This window comes from Pinus tabuliformis, chromosome 5_1, assembly GCF_031772625.1.
Source record: "Pinus tabuliformis cultivar Carrire ecotype Pingquan chromosome 5_1, CPIR1, whole genome shotgun sequence".
In the NCBI taxonomy this organism is placed as follows: domain Eukaryota; kingdom Viridiplantae; phylum Streptophyta; class Pinopsida; order Pinales; family Pinaceae; genus Pinus; species Pinus tabuliformis.
This window is the reverse complement of record NC_142305.1, coordinates 80604231-80623212: the sequence shown is the minus strand read 5'-3', so window position 1 is coordinate 80623212 and position 18982 is coordinate 80604231. Positions and strand designations below refer to the sequence as shown.

The 18982-nt window shown below is 38.8% G+C and overlaps 1 protein-coding gene across 3 annotated transcripts in view; it reads left to right on the top strand.

Moving 5' to 3' along the window:
* LOC149163530 (heat-inducible transcription repressor) overlaps positions 1–18982 on the top strand; it is a 250116-nt gene that overhangs the window by 113572 nt on the left and 117562 nt on the right. For 2 of the 3 annotated variants that reach the window (XM_089431767.1, XM_089431768.1), the window contains exons 5-6: positions 6207–6863; positions 7105–7259. In XM_089431767.1, the coding sequence (XP_089287893.1) occupies positions 6207–6863; positions 7105–7259 (812 nt within the window). The remainder of the gene's footprint in view (positions 1–6206; positions 6864–7104; positions 7260–18982) is intronic. The other variant, XM_089431769.1, reaches the window with a different exon arrangement.

Below are 18982 nucleotides of genomic sequence, written 5' to 3'. Positions count from 1 at the left end.
AAAATAATTTAGCCAATTAGTAAAAACTATTTCCAAATCACTTTTACAGAAGACTCGATTATAACACTAAGACTCACCTAAGATCTTGATGACAAAATCCACACTAGCTTTGGGGTGAGGCTCGAGTGGAAAACTCAGCCGATTATCTGTTTTTGGAAACACAGATGAATCAGTGAGACGAAAAACCTCTTAGGATGAAAATCGTTATCAAAATAATAGGCTTACCTAGGTTGTTACATACATATATGGTCTTACTAAGATCATTTACATTACAAACTTTGCAGAATGGGTTTACAACTCTGACAGGTTGATGATCGACGATGACGAATCTCAGATGATCTGAATGCTTGAACATGATGGAATCCCTTTGCGAAAAAGTGTATTGCTATAGGGTAGTTGACACGGAGTGGTCAACAGGTACGAAACGTGATCACGCAAATTTTGGAAACAGGGAAACGCGATATATATATATATATTAGGACATTTAAGAAATGTTATGTGCAATTATAAAACACACATGATACATTATTACATTATGATTAAATTGTTTTGTTTCAGCCGTGTTTGGATCCCAATCCTTGACAGGGGGCGGGCGGGACAGGGGGGCGTGGCCTCCCACTAGTGCTGCCTGGGGGGGGGGTGGTGGCAGCCATCTAGCTCCTCCCTGGCGAGGGTTCGGGGGTACGCCCTCAAAGCGAAAATTAGATGAAAAATTGCCTTGTAAAATATTGTAATTTCATAGTTAATCTAGGTCGTTCATTACTCCAAAATGAGGCGAGAGTCTTTTTATAACTCGCAAGAGACATCTAGAAACATCCACACAATATTTTAACCGCCTAATAAAATATTAAAAATGTAAAGAGAAAAAAAGTTTTTTTTTGGCAAAAAACACGGCCATACGACCTTGAAACGCGTTTAAGGCCATACTGGGTCACATTTCAGCCTCTAGAAACGTGCCATTATGGCTTGAAATGTGTTTCAAGGTCGTACCACACACGTTTCATCGTTTTCGTATCGTTTCTTTGAGGAAACGACCCCCTTCCCATCGTTTCCTGCAACAAAGGCCTAAGCAAATGCAACGTTGAGAGACTAGAGCCTCTTGACAACGCTAATAGATGACACGTCCCAGACTACTTGTAGGATATTTGATCCTCTTAGAGAATTCGACCTAGTTGGATTATTTCTTGTCTATTGTGATGTGATCCAGTGAGGATTTTTGCTTATGCAACTATTCTTTGGTATTGGAGATGTCATTTTGGAGCAATAAAAGATTGATTTATGCATTCTATTTTGTAAGTGTACCTTGTATTTGATAAGTTTTTGTATTTTGTGGCTATTTTATGGAATGGTTAATTATCTAGGCTTTCTAAGTGCTAATTACTGCTGAAAATTATTGTATGGAATCTTAGTAATGGTATTGCATGCATTACCCACTTATAGAATTTGTATGACAATCCCATGAGTGAATCTTTCAACTAGCCCTCATTGATTTAGCTCCCTCAAAAATGACAGCTAGGGTTTCAAACCTAGGGTTTCAAACCTAGGGTTTCATATTTCCCTGACTCCTTACTAGGGTTTAGTTGTTTTCTCCTAAGTTAATTATCCCATAGATACCATCACCTAAGGTCAAGGCATTGGCCCTGATCACTTTGTTGATCACACCCAAATTTAACTCCAAAATACATTATTTCTTCCCTAAAACTTAATTTCAACCTCTTAAGGAAAGTTGCTAGCTAGGGTTAGGACATAAATTTCAACTAAGGTAGAGATTGTTGCCTTGTGGATGGATTCAACACTTGGTTGTGAGGTATTTGCCTCAAAATCAACCTTTTCATGTGGCTAACTTCTACATTTTAGGGCTGATGTCCTTGCCCTAGGTAAATTGTGATATAGCAAAGCCTATTTTTCCCTAGGCTTCATCTTGAGGTTTTTCAGGGTTTCTTGTGCCACAACTTGAATGCATAGATCTATTGTAAGTCTTTTCTTGGCCTTGTGATCTTAGATAAGCCTGTTAACTTTGTCTTATTCTCTAAGCCTAGATCGCACTGTGCCCTAACTAGGCCTTTGGAGGATGTGCATTGCCGTAATTGTGCTTGCTGAACTTTGTTCCTAACAAGGGCATATCTCTTAAGCCTTTCTTGTCACCTTTATCCCTTGGACTAGATCTATCCCTTAGGTGATCTAATACAGGGAAGCCTCACTTGTGGTGAAAGTCCACTAAAGAGTAGGAGGTACTGGTTGTGCTGATAGTGGGGCACACCTCCTATTGTTGTCCCTTGGTCTAGTTCTTGTCTTGTGAGCTACCTTCACAAGATCTGCTAGATTTTGAAGCAACATAGGTCACTTGGACTTCCCCCTCCACAAGACTGGGCCCGAAGATGTTCTTCTACCTTGAGCATTTCTTGGAGTTACAAGATGGCATCATCATCTGTCCCCCATATGCTCATAGACATAGGATGCACTCACTCGAGATTCCTTTGGGCCAGATTTGGGTTGGTTCTCATAGAATCCAAGCGAACACTGACCATCATATACCAAGATTTGATAAGATCTGCCAGGTGTGCCACCTTCAGGAGCCAAAGGCAGAGCAATGCCTCATTTTTAGGTGCCCCCTATACAATGAGATCAAAGTGTACTACCACCGCCTCTACAGAGATTCAGGAGGATCCCTCTCTTCATTTTTCTGGTATCCTGACCATAGATGTCTAGCCCTCTTCATCAGGAAGATATTCAGACACAGATCTCAGATCCTATATACCCATCACACCATACTTCTAGGTTGATATTGCTGATTGGAGCAACAAGCGAGTAGTTGAGTTCTAGAGTATTTCGGATAGTAGAATAGTGAGATCTCGGGTCTCCCCTCAACACCCCCCCCTTTGGGAGGCCAACCAGCATCCTCGAGACTGTTGCGAAGATGCCAAACAACACATCAGTTCACTCACAACCAGAGTGTTAGAAGGATTGATTCCAGATAGTATTCTTTTCCATTTACAAATATAATATATTTTTCCTTTACAAATATAATTCAAGTACAAATGATAATATTATGAAGACTAACCATAGCTACAAAATTCAACAATGAAATCATTAAATAAGCCTAATGATGAGGCGAAAGGCACATTGTTGGTTGAGCACTTGAGCGAGGATTTTTCCCAAGAGGTTGGCTCTACTTGATTGAGAGAGAGGAATTCAGAGGACTGAGTTGGAGAGAGAGGGAGGCCAAGACAGCAAAGAGGAGGCCACAGCTCACACTTGTGGCTGAATGGAGGTTGTGGCTCCTACATGCGGCTGTAGAGGTAGGCCGCAGCTCACACGTGCGGCTGAAACAGGCCATATAGCAGTGCAGGGGCTGAGTTTGGGCAGCAGGTTGGTTTTTTCCAGCAGCAGGCTGAATTTTTTCCTTGGGAACTGTGTCACAGGTTTCCTGAACAGCCAATAATTGCTCTAGTGTATTTCTCTGTCAGTCTTACGCAACATTTTCGAAATTTAATAAAAGTGAAGTGTTGGGGGTAAATTTTTCTGCTGTTGCATTTCATTGGTTTCTCATTTTTATTCCGCCATAAATCAATTTACTGTGTTAGAATAACAGCCTATCTATTTTACAGCAATTTCGGAATTTGCATGCGAGAAATATTTTCTGGGTTTTGCATTAATTGCTGGGATAAATAGATCAGCGCTGATGTTACAAATCTAACATCAGGATGCTTGGGATCTAGCCTGTCGACTATTTTGAACTTTCCATTTGTTTGGGGTCAGCTTGGTCTCTCTTAGAGGTATTCCATTTGAAGGTTGGCTAGGGAACATGTTTTTTTGGAAGAACTTATGGGATTAAGTTACTCAATGATGGCACATGTGGAAGCCTATTAACTGTGCTCGAAAGCTTTCTGTTGTGGACAATGTTTTCTAGAAGGTCTTTGCCTTATGATTCCAGATGCTGTTTGTATAGAATGCAGATGTAGGGGGAAGCTCCTATCTAGAGGTATTAGAGGTGGTGAAGTGGGGGGCCTATACATATTTATTAGGGGAAGGATTAGGAATTGTTGTGTAACTCCGGTGTGTGCTTGAAATAAAGCTCTGCTTAAATAAAAGGTGGGTGCTAGGAGATCTGGCGGAAGACGGTTGAGGTGGTGTTAATCCATTTTGCAGGCTTGTGCCTCCTTCAATCTTAAAATTTAAGGTTGGTTATTGCTTCATCATAGATTAGCTGTCGACAGTCAGCTGCACAATGTTTGAATTACTAGTTTGGCTTTTGTAATGTGCATTAAGCAAGAGACAATGCAATGTATTTTTTGGAAATGTCAGTCTGCCTGAGTTTCTTTTGGTGATGGTTTCGGGTTGAATTCGAGCTTTTGTTTGTAGCTCTGCTCTATTGGAAGGAGCTTCTTTGATGGTTAGGGACAACAACAAATTACTTTGGCTTTTCATTTGTTTAGTTGCAACTGTTATTTTCTAGAGGCATCATTGTAAAGTTACTCTTAATGAGGCTCACTGTTCCCTTTCTCTTGGGGATTTGATGAGTTTTAAGCAAGAATTGGCTCTACTCCTATGAATTCATTCATCATCTTGCTTTATGAAGTGATGGTGAGTCCCTCCCCATGGCGGCCTGGGCTATATGATGACCTTTTAACTTTCATACACTGGGATTTTCCTGGTTCCCTTGTTGTCTCTATGATGTAGCTTTCTTGAACACTGTTGTACTTTTCTGTTCTCTGACGTAATTCATCAACCATATGAAAAAACGTTTAATGTTCATTGTTGGGTATGCTGTTGTTGATGCTCAGGAAGCAACAATTCCTTCCAAAATAAGAGACTTCTGTGGCTAATAATTGGCCAACAAACATATTCTTGAGACCAAGCTGACCACTACGAGCCTGGACATTCCATGTCTGGTGCTTGGGATTTGTTCGTTGAAATTGCCAATGAGATGTTTGGCATTTGCAATCCAGGTGATTTTTTGATGAACTTTTAAGGATAACACTTGGTACTGCAGTGTGATCATTAGGGACAACAACAAATTACTTTGGCTTTTCATTTGTTTAGTTGCAACTGTATTTTTCTAGAGGCATCATTGTAAAGTTACTCTTAATGAGGCTTGCCGTTCCCTTTCTCTTGGGGATTTGATGAGTTTTAAGCAAGAATTGTCTCTACTCCTATGAGTTCATTCATCATCTTGCTTTATGCAGTGATGGCGAGTCCCTCCCTATGGTGGCCTGGGCTATATGATGACCTTTTAAACTTTCATACACTGGGATTTTCCTGGTTCCCTTGTTGTCTCTATGATGTAGCTTTCTTGAACACTGTTGTACTTTTCTGTTCTCTGAAGTAATTCATCAAACATATGAAAAAACGTTTAATGTTCATTGTTGGGTACGCTGTTGTTGATGCTCAGGAAGCAACAATTCCTTCCAAAATAAGAGACTTCTGTGGCTAATAATTGGCCAACAAACATATTCTTGAGACCAAGCTGACCACTACGAGCCTGGACATTCCATGTCTGGTGCTTGGGATTTGTTCGTTGAAATTGCCAATGAGATGTTTGGCATTTGCAATCTAGGTGATTTTTTGATGAACTTTTAAGGATAACACTTGGTACTGCAGTGTGATCAGCATTTTATTTATTCAATTTCTGAGGTGCTTATACTTTGGTTACCATCATCTTCTGCTATCTAGCAAACCTCCCTGAGTGTGCAAATCTGCAATTGCAAGTTGAGTTGATATAAATACATGTACTCCACACATGGTTACAAATTATTGGATTGTAAATATGTGAACAGTCTTGTTACAATCATAGTTCTAGTAGGAGCTAGTTTTCTTTGCAAATTAATCATTGAACATATCAGAAGAAATTCAATCTTGGCAGCATGATGCATCTATCTATCTATCTATTGTAAGTTTCTGGTTGATACATTGGTTTTATAATTATGCAAATGGCCAATATAAACCTAAACGTTTAACTGGGACAATTTGCCAATTCTTAGAGTAGTACTTGGAGCTGATTTTCCATTCCAAAATCTTTTAATACAAGTCTCCATGATTCTTTCAAATTTTATTATAAAATTTCAGAACTGCTGACTGGCATACCCTTACACTGGTTTACATTTGAATATTTGTTTGGTTGTCAAGTCGTATTCACTTTGATGTCAAAACTGATTTCACTGCATTTTCAAAATTATTATTTTATTAACTAATGATAGTGCAAACAGGTGGTTTTGCAGGTCACAGTGGCGGCTGATATTACTCAAGATGCCATGCTTGAAGTTCTGCAGTTTGAGAATTACCAGACTAGCAGTTCAAGCCCAGCACTAAATGGAGGTGATAGATCTCAACTTCAACAAGATAATGCCAAGGATTCACAGGATCCATGCAAAGAACTTCTTCAGTGGTTGCTTCCTTTAGATCGACCTCTACCTCCTCCTGTTCCTGCTTTATCACCGTTGTCTTTAAGCTCTAGTTCATTTGTTGGAAACTCACCTCATAGGACATCTGTTTCTGGCACATCTACATCTTTTTTCTCAATTGGACACCATCGGAGCTACTCAATGAACTCACTTCCACAGGGTAACTCACCTTTGCCACCTACTCCTTCTCCCTCCAATACTAGTGCAAACTTTTCTCTAGAAGACTGGGATCGTTTGCCATCTCAGAAGTGTGTTAAAACAGAAGAAGTTGGAAGTGAGGGGCTGCTATCTTTTCGAGGTGCATCCTTAGAGCCACAAAGATTTTCTGTTCATTGTGGCTTGGAAGGCCTCTATGTCCCTGGCAAGAGATGGAGAAGAAAACTTGAGATAGTTCAACCTGTTGAAGTGGATTCTTATTTTGCTGATTGCAACTCGGTGGATCTCATCTGCGTCCTGATCAAGGTTTGATATCTTTTGCTTTCTTCAATGCAGGTGCTACAAACCAATTGAAAATGTATAATGAACTGTTCTCTGTATAGTGCATTACAGTAAATTAGGATACAGCATTGTATTTATGAAGGTTTGCGTTCAGCAGATTGATAGAGGATTGTGATAGGAGCATCTCGGAAAGGGTACTTGCTGATTATCTATGTTTTATAGCATCATGAAATTAAGACTTGACACTCGTTACTTTATGGTTTAGAATGTTATTCCAGCACATCTGCCAGATGTTGTTATTTTTGTGGATTCTGTAAGCATTATTTGTGAGGTAGCAGCTTCAGGAAGCCGACCTGTGTCTGTACCAATTGCCTGTATTGAGGCTGGAAATGATGATGCATTACCAGGTCTTGCACTCAGGTGTGTATTTGCATAGTTTAGCATGCCCTTTTTAACTTGATGTGCTTGGCATTGTTTGTGATAATTGGAGAATCAATGAATATGGAGTTATTTAATGATTTGCTTTCAGCTTTGTTTGATAGTGCATATAGACAGATTTATGGACAGAGTCGCAAATAATTATTACAACAAAAGCAATGGGGCTAAACATTTTTTATTGTGACACTATTATTTTTTCATGGGATAATGCATCTTATGTTTCATTAGTAAGTAATTTACATGTGGATCAAGAATGATTATGGTGGTTTTAGTGACCATACAGACTTGCACAGGCAAGAGGAATGTGGTTAATATAAAACTTTATCAATGAAGAGTCAAAAGTATATTGATATCAAAGACATATCATCCACCTGTCTAAAGGTTATTAAATCAATTCTATGTAACTGGCTAACTACATACTTAATGTTTCATGTTCTTCATATGTTAAGTCACTAATATTTATATATATTTCACTGATTTGTGTGCTGTGAGTACTCTAGAATTTCCCCGCAACATGAAATCAATGTGGCTTCAAGACTAGAACACAAACCTTTACTGTGCATAGATGAAGGAAAATGTAGAAAACTACTTTCTTTTTGGTTTTTTTATGAACCCAAGGCTCTGTTGCACGAGACTCTTAACTGTCCACATACCAGTACTGGAATCTTCTCAGAAATTCCTCGAAAACCCCAAGTGCCCATGAGGGGCATGGGATGCTGAGGAAGTCTAAAGAACCCTAATATATGGAAAAGTAAGACAAATTAACCTGTAATTCATTTCTAAAGTTACCTACAAATAAACCTATCATATTTATTTTATTTCAAGATAATTTGTTATTTAAAAAAACTATATGAATATATATACACTTTTTTTTCTCTGATGTACCAGTGTTTTTCTTTTTATTATCTATTATTTTTTTATTTTGTGTGTGGGGGGCTAATGTTCGACCAAGTTTCCACGATGGGGGGACGCAGGTGTTAGTGAACAATGATGGTACAGAGGGGAGAAGACTTAATGGTCAAATACAATGGTGAAAGGGACTAGTGTGATGGCGATGCACATCCTGTGTGTATAGATGTGAGGAAGGACCAATCGTGGATGCTTGAGTTACCAACTCGGTTTTTGTTTTTCCACCCTCTTGTGTGCCTTTTAATTTTGCTTGATTTTTCTTTGAATCACTGCTCGTAGCTCAAAGGGTTAAAGCTGTTTGAATCACGATTTCCGTTACACCAAAACCCACAGGTGTTAGTAAACGGACGCATCACCAGAGTTAACGGATCCTCGAGAGGCGGTTAAGCACATGTCACGAAACACACGGGGAGCGCTGGATTATCCAATGCCCAACAATCTCCCCCCAATGCAAGCCGAGTGTGATTTAAACTCGAGACCTTTGTCTCTGATACCACTTGTTGGAATGATGATTGCTGTTACACCAAAACCCGCAGGTGTTAGTAAATGGATGCATCGCCAGAGTTAACAAATCCTCGAGAGGCGGTTAAGCACATGTCACGAAACACACCGGGAGCGCTAGATTATCCAATGCCCAACAAAGTCTTTTCTTTGAATGATGTATATTAGTTGTATTACCCCTTAATGATGAGGCAGCTCATTACCCATCGGGGTTGGGACATGCAAGAGTTCCTTTTATGATGTATAGGAGCAACATGTGCTCAGGAACAGGGTGATGGCCATATTGAGTGAGGTAGAGCTCATGCTAGGCTTTTGACCACGTGCTAATATGTATGCCCCAACCATCTTTTGCATTTTGATATTTTTATTTTTATTTTGTGACCATAATATGTTTTTTCCTTTTCTTTTAGTTGCATCAACCTCCTAGGGCAAAGCTCCAGGCCCTACCCAATTATGAGGATGTATAGGTGCCAAATCTCAGAGAACTAGTGTTGAAATTTCTAAGTCTAACTTGTTAGAAATTCTTCTTTCATTATTTGGTTTATTTCACCTCCTTGTTTATTCCTTAACAAGTTATTTAACCATATAAATACTGAAAATAAACACAAATGCAGTCTCAAGCATCTACAGATCATTAGCTGAAAGAATAGACAAACACACAAGGGACACCGTTATTTTTGGACAATCATCCCCGAAAAAACCCAACTTGGGAAAACCAGTGCAGTAGTTCCGAGGGTTTTATTATTAAGCAACTTTCTTGAGTACAACTAGGGTGCTGAACTAGCTCACCCAACTGAGATATCTACCTGGAAGTAGTACCTCTCTTCGGAAGCAGATATTTAACAAGTCTGCTCCATGAAAATATCTCCAACGCTTCTTTGAGGCTCTACGTTAGCCCTCCTGGTCTCTGCGTCACTCTGAAACCCCATGCGTCAGCCTTCTGATGCTCTGCGTTGGCTCTCTGGCCTTCTGCGTCGCCCACGTAGGCCTTGCTAGCCTCTGCGCAGTCACTTTGGCCCTCTGCGTGGCTCCTGTTGGCTCTGCATAGCCTCCTCTGCCTCTGCGCTGGTCCTTCGACACTATCTCTGCGTCACTCTGAAACCCCATGCGTCAGCCTTCTGATGCTCTGCGTTGGCTCTCTGGCCTTCTGCGTCGCCCACACATGCCTTGCTAGCCTCTGCGCAGTCACTCTGGCCCTCTGCGTGGCTTCTGCTGGCTCTGCGTAGCCTCCTCTACCTCTGCGCTGGTCCTTCGATACTATCTCTGCGTCTTTGTTATGCACTCACTGCCCCTCGTTGCAACTTAGATCACTTGTTCGAATTTTCTCAGCAAACCCCGCTCCAGAAAATCGAACTAACTGATCAATCTTGGTGTATCTCCAACTGACCCTCAAGCCCCCTCTTATACTTTTCCTATTGAGTCTTCAACGGTCGAGATTAAATCTCTAATCAATGGCGAAGATTAGATTTGGCTTGATCCATATCATTTACAACATTCTCACCCAGTTTTATATTGATATCCATTAATATTTTAATTTTCCTAAGTTTAGACTTAGGAACTCCATTAAAAATATTAATTATTTTAATATGTCTCTAACCAGGTGGAATTTCTCTAAACCATTTCTGGGTCTAGGAGATCTCATGTGCTTTAGCCTCTCCACCAATTTTCATGGCTAGAGCACATTCGATGCTACCCCAAATCAACAACTAGTAGTTATTTGAACCCAAAGAATGGAGGTGGAATAAGGGCTTGTAATGCAAGATGGAAAGTGGTATGGAATAGAGATAGATGGAACAATGCTATCTCAATCAAAGCTTCCTGAGTAGTGCCCCTCCTATACCTATTGGGCCACTAGGGGAGGTCCCATTGGACTGGGATTGAAGATTAACCCCCTTTTTAAGGTGAGAAAACAAAATCATGACCCAAAGTTTTCTCTCTTCTAGGTTACCCCATAATCCATATCAAATGCCCAAATACAAACAAACATAAGCACTCGACTGCAGAATGAATAAAACACCTTTTAATCGGATGCCCACCTTCGTGCATGTACTCTTGTTGGGTGGGTGAGAAGCATATGACTGATGTAGGTGGCAGTGATAAAATGGCATGTCGTTAGCAAGTGGTGGTTGTTGGGGACTGCATGGCTAGCTGGATGGATGCAATGAATGGGAGAAAAAATTCTCCTATAGGGTCACCCATTTTGGTGGGTAACAATGCTCTTGATTAAATGCTAGTTCCATATCCTAATGCATGATAGAATACAATGGAAGCGTTGCAATCCCAGCGATTCTGAAATCTTGAAAACTATTAAGTCTGCTGGATTTTGAGTGGCATCTAAGATTCTACTTTCTCCATATGAAATCCAATGAGGTCAGAACCACTTAGAAACATCTTGAGTCAATTAATGGTAATATTAAAAATTAAAAAAAAAGGATGTCACTTTCACTTTAAGACTTTAACATTACCATCAATTACATAGCATTAGTTGTTGAGATTTGTAGCTTGGGAGGTGTTGTCCCCCAGATTGTACATGCACTGTGATAACAACTCAGGGTGGGGGCTGTCACTCTGATCCCTGCCCACTTCGTTCTAGTTGTCTCCCAACAATAGGCTGTAGGGAGTAGTCCCTATGGAATGAGGTGTAGAAAACAAGTTGGAAACCAACTTGTTTGGGAGACACATATGAGTGGCCTAGTTACTTGGTTAAACTTAGCAAGATTAATGATTAGATTAGATTTTAAGTATGAGACCAGTGCCTTAATGGAGTCACAATTTTTGATTTCCCTAAATTGAAACCAAGTGATCGGATAGACACCCGCTGCTTAAATGATTAACTAACCTATACGATATGCAAGTCCTAGGACCTATGTGAGATGCAATGATCTTGGTTGATTTTAATTATATCCGTAATTAAAGTATGGCATTCCTTTAACTATTTTGAAGTTGGGCTCCAAGGTAGGTTGTGGGAAGGAGGCCAATAAGAAGTAGGCTAGGGCTTGATTAACGATACTTTCTGTTGTGCTCCTATCACCTGATGCCTCCAGCGCTGCAAAGATTGTGGCTACGACGACTACAAGGTCACTGTGTTAACCACCGAAGAGTCGCCAAACCCTTCAAGCTAGGTGAGAAGGGTTACCCTAGACATCTATCAACCTAGCTTATGCTAGGAGGTAAGTTTTAATGCAAGCTAGATCTAGGATGCTTATGCAAGAGATTATGAGTGAGATTATCTTGATTTAAGATTGTTTATGTTACTTAAGTACTTAGTGTGAATTAACTTATAGCGAGAGTACTTAACAATGATGAGATGACAATCTTGAACAAGATAAATTGCTTTAGAGACACTAGTGACGAACTTCAACAAATTCTCACAAGATGTAAAATGTCAATTTTTCAACAATGTTCAATACCACTTTAAGATAAACCAATCACCATTCAAGATAGCCAAATGAAAACTTAGATGCCAAGACTTAGAGTGATTACCAAATACAAAGATGCCAATTAGATTCCAATTATCACAAGATCAGATCTAGAGCTTAAATGTAGGAGTGCTTTAGGTGCCAAATTCCAGAAATTTCACAAACTTAGAGTAAACCACACAGTTGTTAGATCTCAACAGTGAAATCAATAGTAGTAATTCAGAAAATTTTAGTGTGTATTAGTGTTATGACAACAATAGAAAATTCACTCTGAATCATAAAATTTGCCCAACACATGAAGTACAAAACTTTCCAATGATTAACAGAAGTAAATTTATGTGTCCAGCTTACTTTATGGTGATGTATTAAGTGATATTTCAGATCTGTAATAAGTTATTACAGTAGTAAATTGAGCAACAGATCAACAAGCTAGTGATGTCAGAACCAATGCCCAATATACCCAAAAATAGTAAAATTAACCCAACTTGAAAAAATTATTTTTTTTAGGGTTTTAAAGGGTGTGATTTAGAAAACTTCAGATCTGATCTATTTACTACAGCAGTGAACAATTGAGAGATCAACAAATTAATGAAGTTACAATCAATGCCAAAATTGCCTAGAAATAATTTTTTTTATCAGAAACTGAAAATTTCAAATTTTAGACCCTTATTTAGTGTATGCTTCAGAAATTTCAGATTTGAAAGTTTCAGTTATGCAGTAAATTCCAGCAAGCATAAAAGTTGGATCTAGGCTAGATCTAGGGTGTCCAAGTGGCCAAAATTCATGAAAATTAAAATTTTGCAATTTTAAACAATTTTGACCATGTAGCATGTGATTTTAGAGCTTAATTATTGTTGATTTAACCGCTGTAATAAATCATAGATAAAACTAAGGTTTAAAGGTCAAACCTTAGGCCCAAGGCCTTGATAATCCCTTGGTAAAATTTGTTGAAGCTTTGGGATCAAGCTGCCACCTGAAAAATAGAATTTTTGAGCCTCAAAACCTACAAAATCACCAAGTATTTAGTGCTGAAAAATCATAGGAGGGTTTTAGGGCAGATTAGGGCAAAAGATGCCAAGAAAAGGCAACATTAGGCCAAGGAAGGCTAGCGTTTGGGGATAAGGAGGCTAGAAAGGTAGATTTGGGGTCAACAACACTGGAGGAGGCCACAAGAAGGGAACGTTGAAGGAGGAGGAGCCTCAAAGGCTTGACACAAGGGGAAAAGGGCTAAAATGCTAGGATTTAAGGGCCAAAAAACCCACGGCAAGCCTAGAAGGTTACTGTCTAGGGTAAAGGAGGCAAGCCATGGCCTCTTAGGCTCACGACTAGGCCCTAAAAGGTCTAAAACCTAAGTTGCACGAAACACCGAAACATTTCAGAGTTTCCGAAACGGGTACGTTTAGAAATGCCACCTCCGAAAATTGGAAACGTTAGCCGAGACACCGACTGAAATGTGATATAATCATATATGTATATATTTTTATATATAAAAAATTATAAATAATTGAATAACACATTATCTTAAAAGTAAAAAGGGATTAAGACCCATAGATGACAATTTAGAAGGAAAACCAAGTCTATATTAACTCTCATAGATGATTACGTGATGGTCAAGTTTTGGAGTTTCAAGTACGCGTATGGCCCGAAACGCCGGGTTCTTAGAAGTTTCATGCAACATAGCCTAAAACCCTTGACGCAGGGCTAGATAAGGAAGGTCGAGGCTCCTAAAGGCTATGAACAACCCTAAAAGGGCAAAAAAATATGATGTTGGGGGCCCTAGGGGTGACGTTGGTCAAGAGAGGGCTGACGTTGGGCTTGGAGGGGCCGGATCTGGTTCGAGGGAGGCCAAAAACTGAAGCCCTTGTCTCAAATTTCTTTTCCTTCTTTGGATTTGAATTTTGCCACAAAATTTTCAATGAATAGCCCTGCAAAATTGTCTAGAGTCTAGATCTTATACTCAAGGGCCTAAATCTAGCTCTTCTTCCACTTGATCCCTTGATCCAACCTGCAAAAACGAAAATAAAACTCCCAAACCCCAAATATATACAAAATACTAAAATCCCCCCAAAACCCAAGCTAGAAAAAATAATATACAAGTTAGATCTACAAAATTATTTACAAGATTTACAAATATACAAGGGTTTTGAAAATTTTAAATTTTTGAAAAAAATATTTTTTGGAGTTTTTTCCTTTGAAGAATGGCTAAAAATACTTTAGAAACCTCAGTGTATACTATAGCCTTAACGAAGATATAATCCACCATATAAATATTTGGAATCCAAACAATGGTGATTCTTGCCCAAGTTTGTGAATTTGGAGGCCAAGGACTGAAGTACTTGCAAGCACTATGAATTTATCACAAAAAATAATTTGTTAGATCACATGGGGAATCAAACCATCTAAGATTAGCCCAAAACCATGAATAACATGGTTTTATCTCCATCTAATGAAAAAACTAATCTTACCAATATTCAAAACAACATAGAGATGCCCATAGTCAACACATACCACAAATCAATAAGCAAGAACACCTTGAATTGCACCCCAAAGTCTTTATTATGATTGAAAAAATAGTTCCCAGTGGGACAATAGTTACAAAGCTACTTCAACATAAATTTCTAGCCAGAGATCAAGATGCAAGAGACTCAATTGATTCTCTAATTTATAGATTTATCCTCCAAGTGGAAGAATAATGACTAGTTTCTTTGATCCTTGCCAAAATAATCTTGGCCGTTGATAAACACTTCAAGATTTTTTAATCTTGGCCGTTGATTTTTTAATTTTGAGGAATTTTTGAATTTATCATTTAATTCATTTTCCTCAAAAATTTGACTTTGACTTAACCACCAAGGTCCAAGGGTCCAAATTTTCTTGAAATATACAATATTCCCTTGGTGGAGGACCTTTAAAAATTGATTCCTTTAGGACCCACAAGTTTTTCCACTTGGAGAATTATTTTTCCTAAGACAATTTAATATTGATTCTATTAATTAATTTTCTGGCTTGGGATTTAATTTTATTTTGCCAAAAAATTTAATTAATTTACACGTGAGGGGATTTTATTATTTTTCCACCTTCTAATACATAAGATTTTACATTTTCAACCCTCAAAAGGGGAATACACATTAGACTTAGACCCTCAAGACACATAACCCATCTGCGACACAATATGATCTAGTAGACCAAGTGATTTGTAATAAAATAATTAAGCCAACTAGCTTAAATTATTCCCAAATCACTTTTACATCAGACTCGACTAAAAACACTAGGACTCACCTAAGATTTCGACAATAAATTTCACCCTAGCTTTGGGGTTTAAGTTGGAGGGAAAAAACTCTTCTGATCAGCGAGGGTAAAAAATCTCCTAGGATGAAATTCTTCATCAAAATTATAGGTTTACCTAGGTTGTTACATATACTTAAGGTCTTACTACGATCATTTACATTATACAACTTGCAGAATGGGTTTACATTCATATGTAAATTGCTGATAGATGACCCGATCATGTTGAAAAAATGGGCACTTCCGTTTCCTTGGAACTTTGACAAAATGTGTGCAACATCTGACTCCATATGGGGACACGTTGCTTTTGTGAAGTAACGTAAGAAACCCAGAATCCTGCATCCAAGAAAATAAAAGTCCATCAAAAAGATATCCATTCAACATCGAAATCATCATGCATATATAGAAAAATGCCACTGGAATAAGAAATCTACTGAAATATAAATGACATTATATAAATACGTGAAATAAAAACTATCTAACGACATGAAATAAAAGGGGAATAAGGTTAGAGACACTATACAAAACGATGCTCTATGGCATCAAATGTCATAGATGAGGCATGATCTCGGGCATCTGTTCGCTGACTGGTAGATCAATGAGTTGCTTCTCAGATGTCCTGTGCTGAAATTTGACCTTCTTAGGCAGGTGCGACTGCTCATCACTGTGCTGCATATTTCTGTCAATCTGGAATCTTCTCCTTTTTTGCTTGGCGGAGGGGATGGGTGGGGGGAAAAGTGACACATTGACTGGATGAATTTTTACTCAAAGTGAGGCGGATGCTCCTGTGGTACACCTTGTTCCCCATTCTCCAACTTCTTCGGGACTTAGACGTGGTATCTTCTTTCCACTTCTCTATTCAACCTCACCATGCCACCTGCTGCTGCTGGAATAGTAGCATAAGATAAATCCATCTGAATGTACCCACCTAAATCAGTTGCAAACTTTTGGGAGAGGAGCATTCCCAATACCAAGGCTACTTGGGAGCGGGAGCAACATTTTTAGAAGCACCCGGTTTGGGAGCGAATCCCGGAGTGCTTTTATATATATATATATATATATATATATATATATATATATATATATATATATATATATTTTGATGCATATATGCCAACAAAAACATGTAGAATGATGAATTAGATATAAAAAACATAAAAAACATAGATTGAACCATATAACAACAATCCTCTAGAAGTTATAATCTTCATCAACCACGTCCACAAGTTAGTAACATACAACATATTAAGTCATGAATCATGATTCATCAATCTTAAAGTTTCAAGCTTTCAAAATTTAATATATAACATTTATCATCATTGATCACCAAAGTTGTACTTATAAGCTAAGTGTAACCATTACAACAAATAGTATCTAACATGAAATGAAATGTTATAAAATGAAATGAAATGAAACAACTTTCAACTTTCACGAAGCATCACATTCATAATTCATTACCAATGAGTTATAATTTCCAACTTCAAACTTCAAACTTAAATTGTCATATATTGTTTACAAAAAATATCATAATAAATATGAAAGAGTCAACAGTTATAAAAACTACTAGAAACTAGAAAAGACAAATAAATCTATGATCTACATCTTCCTCTTGCCACCACGAATAATGTCTAATTTCTGAGTGGGTCGTGGTGGTCTTTTAGGAGTCTCCTCCTGCACAGTCCCACGACCAGAACCAGAAGGCACATGCCCTCCACGTGAGGAGGCGGCGACAACGAAGGAACAAGACTTGGAACTCGAGCACTGCTATTGGATGGTGGGGGTGGCATGGTTGTTGCTTCATCTTCCTCTCTCATAAGCTCTGCTTCTAGTTCTTCAAGATGTATAGTGTCATCCTCCAAATTATCGTCCTTTGGGTGGTTGTCCCAAATTTTATATGTTGGATCCTCATAAGCTCGATCACAGTAATGACTCAACGACCTCAAGTTGTAGTGCACATAAACCAAGCTTTCTGCCTGATTTTCATTGAGTCTGTTTCTTCTCACATTATGTATGAAGCTGTAGGTGCTCCAACACCTCTTTGCAGAAGAAGTATTTACACCCTGTGAGAGAATTTTTTTTGCCAATTTTGGCAAAAGTCCCATGCTTTCATATGCTTCCCACCATGTGAGAGCATCAAATCAAATATGTCTCTATCTTCCATTGAATGCAAAGAACCAAACAAACCAGTGCAACTGAAGTATCTACCTAATTCAAAACGCAGATTAGCACATTCCTCCCTGTTAGGTACCAACTTGTCTAATGCTTCCATATATCCTGTAGATACATCTGGATCTATATGGGGTTTGAGCCTAACCCCACCCCCCAGGCGCAGGTTGGCCCAACCAAGTTGGAGAGTAGTATTTTGGCGTAAGGATATACGCCAAGGCATGTAGTGGAACATTAAGTTTATTCTACCGTGCACACACAATTGTGAATTAGTGTATACAAGTTGGGATCATCTTTCTAAACAATATCTTTTATTTGCCCCAACATGGTATCCATCTGCTCATACACCTCCCCAATCACTGGTTTATCTGTATCTGCAAAACGAATCATGTGATAAATGGGCTTGGTGAATTCCAATACTTGCCTCACACGTGCCCAAAACTGACCATCAAGAGCGGTCTCCTCCACCTGTTCAAAACCTTGCTTGTCAGCTGCATTTGTAGCCCTTTCCTTTAATACCTGCTAGTGTGGACTTGATACCATGCTAGCCAATGACTCTCTTACCTTCAAAAGGCGCCTGAAGGTGAGGTAATAGCTAGCAAATCTAGTCTTTGCAATCTTCAACAACTCCAATCTTGAGTGACTGCGGAAAAGCCCATGGGTATTGCTATGATTTGTAATAAATTTTATCATTTGTTTGCCTCTCTTGTACAAATCACCAATCCATTTGTATTGTTGGTTTTTGTTCTTAATAATATCATGCATCAAAAGGTTCATTGTGTGAACCAAACACCCAGACCAAAATATGTTGGGGTATTTATCCTCAATAATTGCTCCCGCTGCCTTATAATTAGCAGCATTATCAATGATGACTTGGATGACATTGTATGGCCCAATATGTTCAATTGTTTCAAGTAATGGTTTTGCAATGTTGATGCCGGTCTTGAACTTGTCTGAGTAATCATATGTTGAAAGAAAGATGGCACCACTAACGGACACAACAAGAACACTTATCAATGGTTTTCCTTTTACATTTGTACATCCATCAGATATAATGGACACCCCATGCTTAGTCCAAGAATTTGTCATTCTACTCAAAGAATGTGATATTTTTGCTTTTTCATGATCAAGTCCAACGGTTCTAGCCTTGTCATACCCAGGGCTCTTGTATCCTTTAGGGGCATCATTTATGGTAGAAACTATTTCATGCCAATAAGGTGAGCGAAGAACATTGAATGGTATCCCACATGCATGGAGAAACTGGTAAAATTTTGAATCCACATCATTCCTACACCCTTCATTAAGGAAATCTGATATGGTTCTACGCCTTAAAGAGATGTTTGGTGACCCTGTGCCTCCATATCCACTGCCATGGGAGGATGCTGAAGGAGTTCTTTGTGCATGTGATTGTGAGCTTGTTTCAAAGAA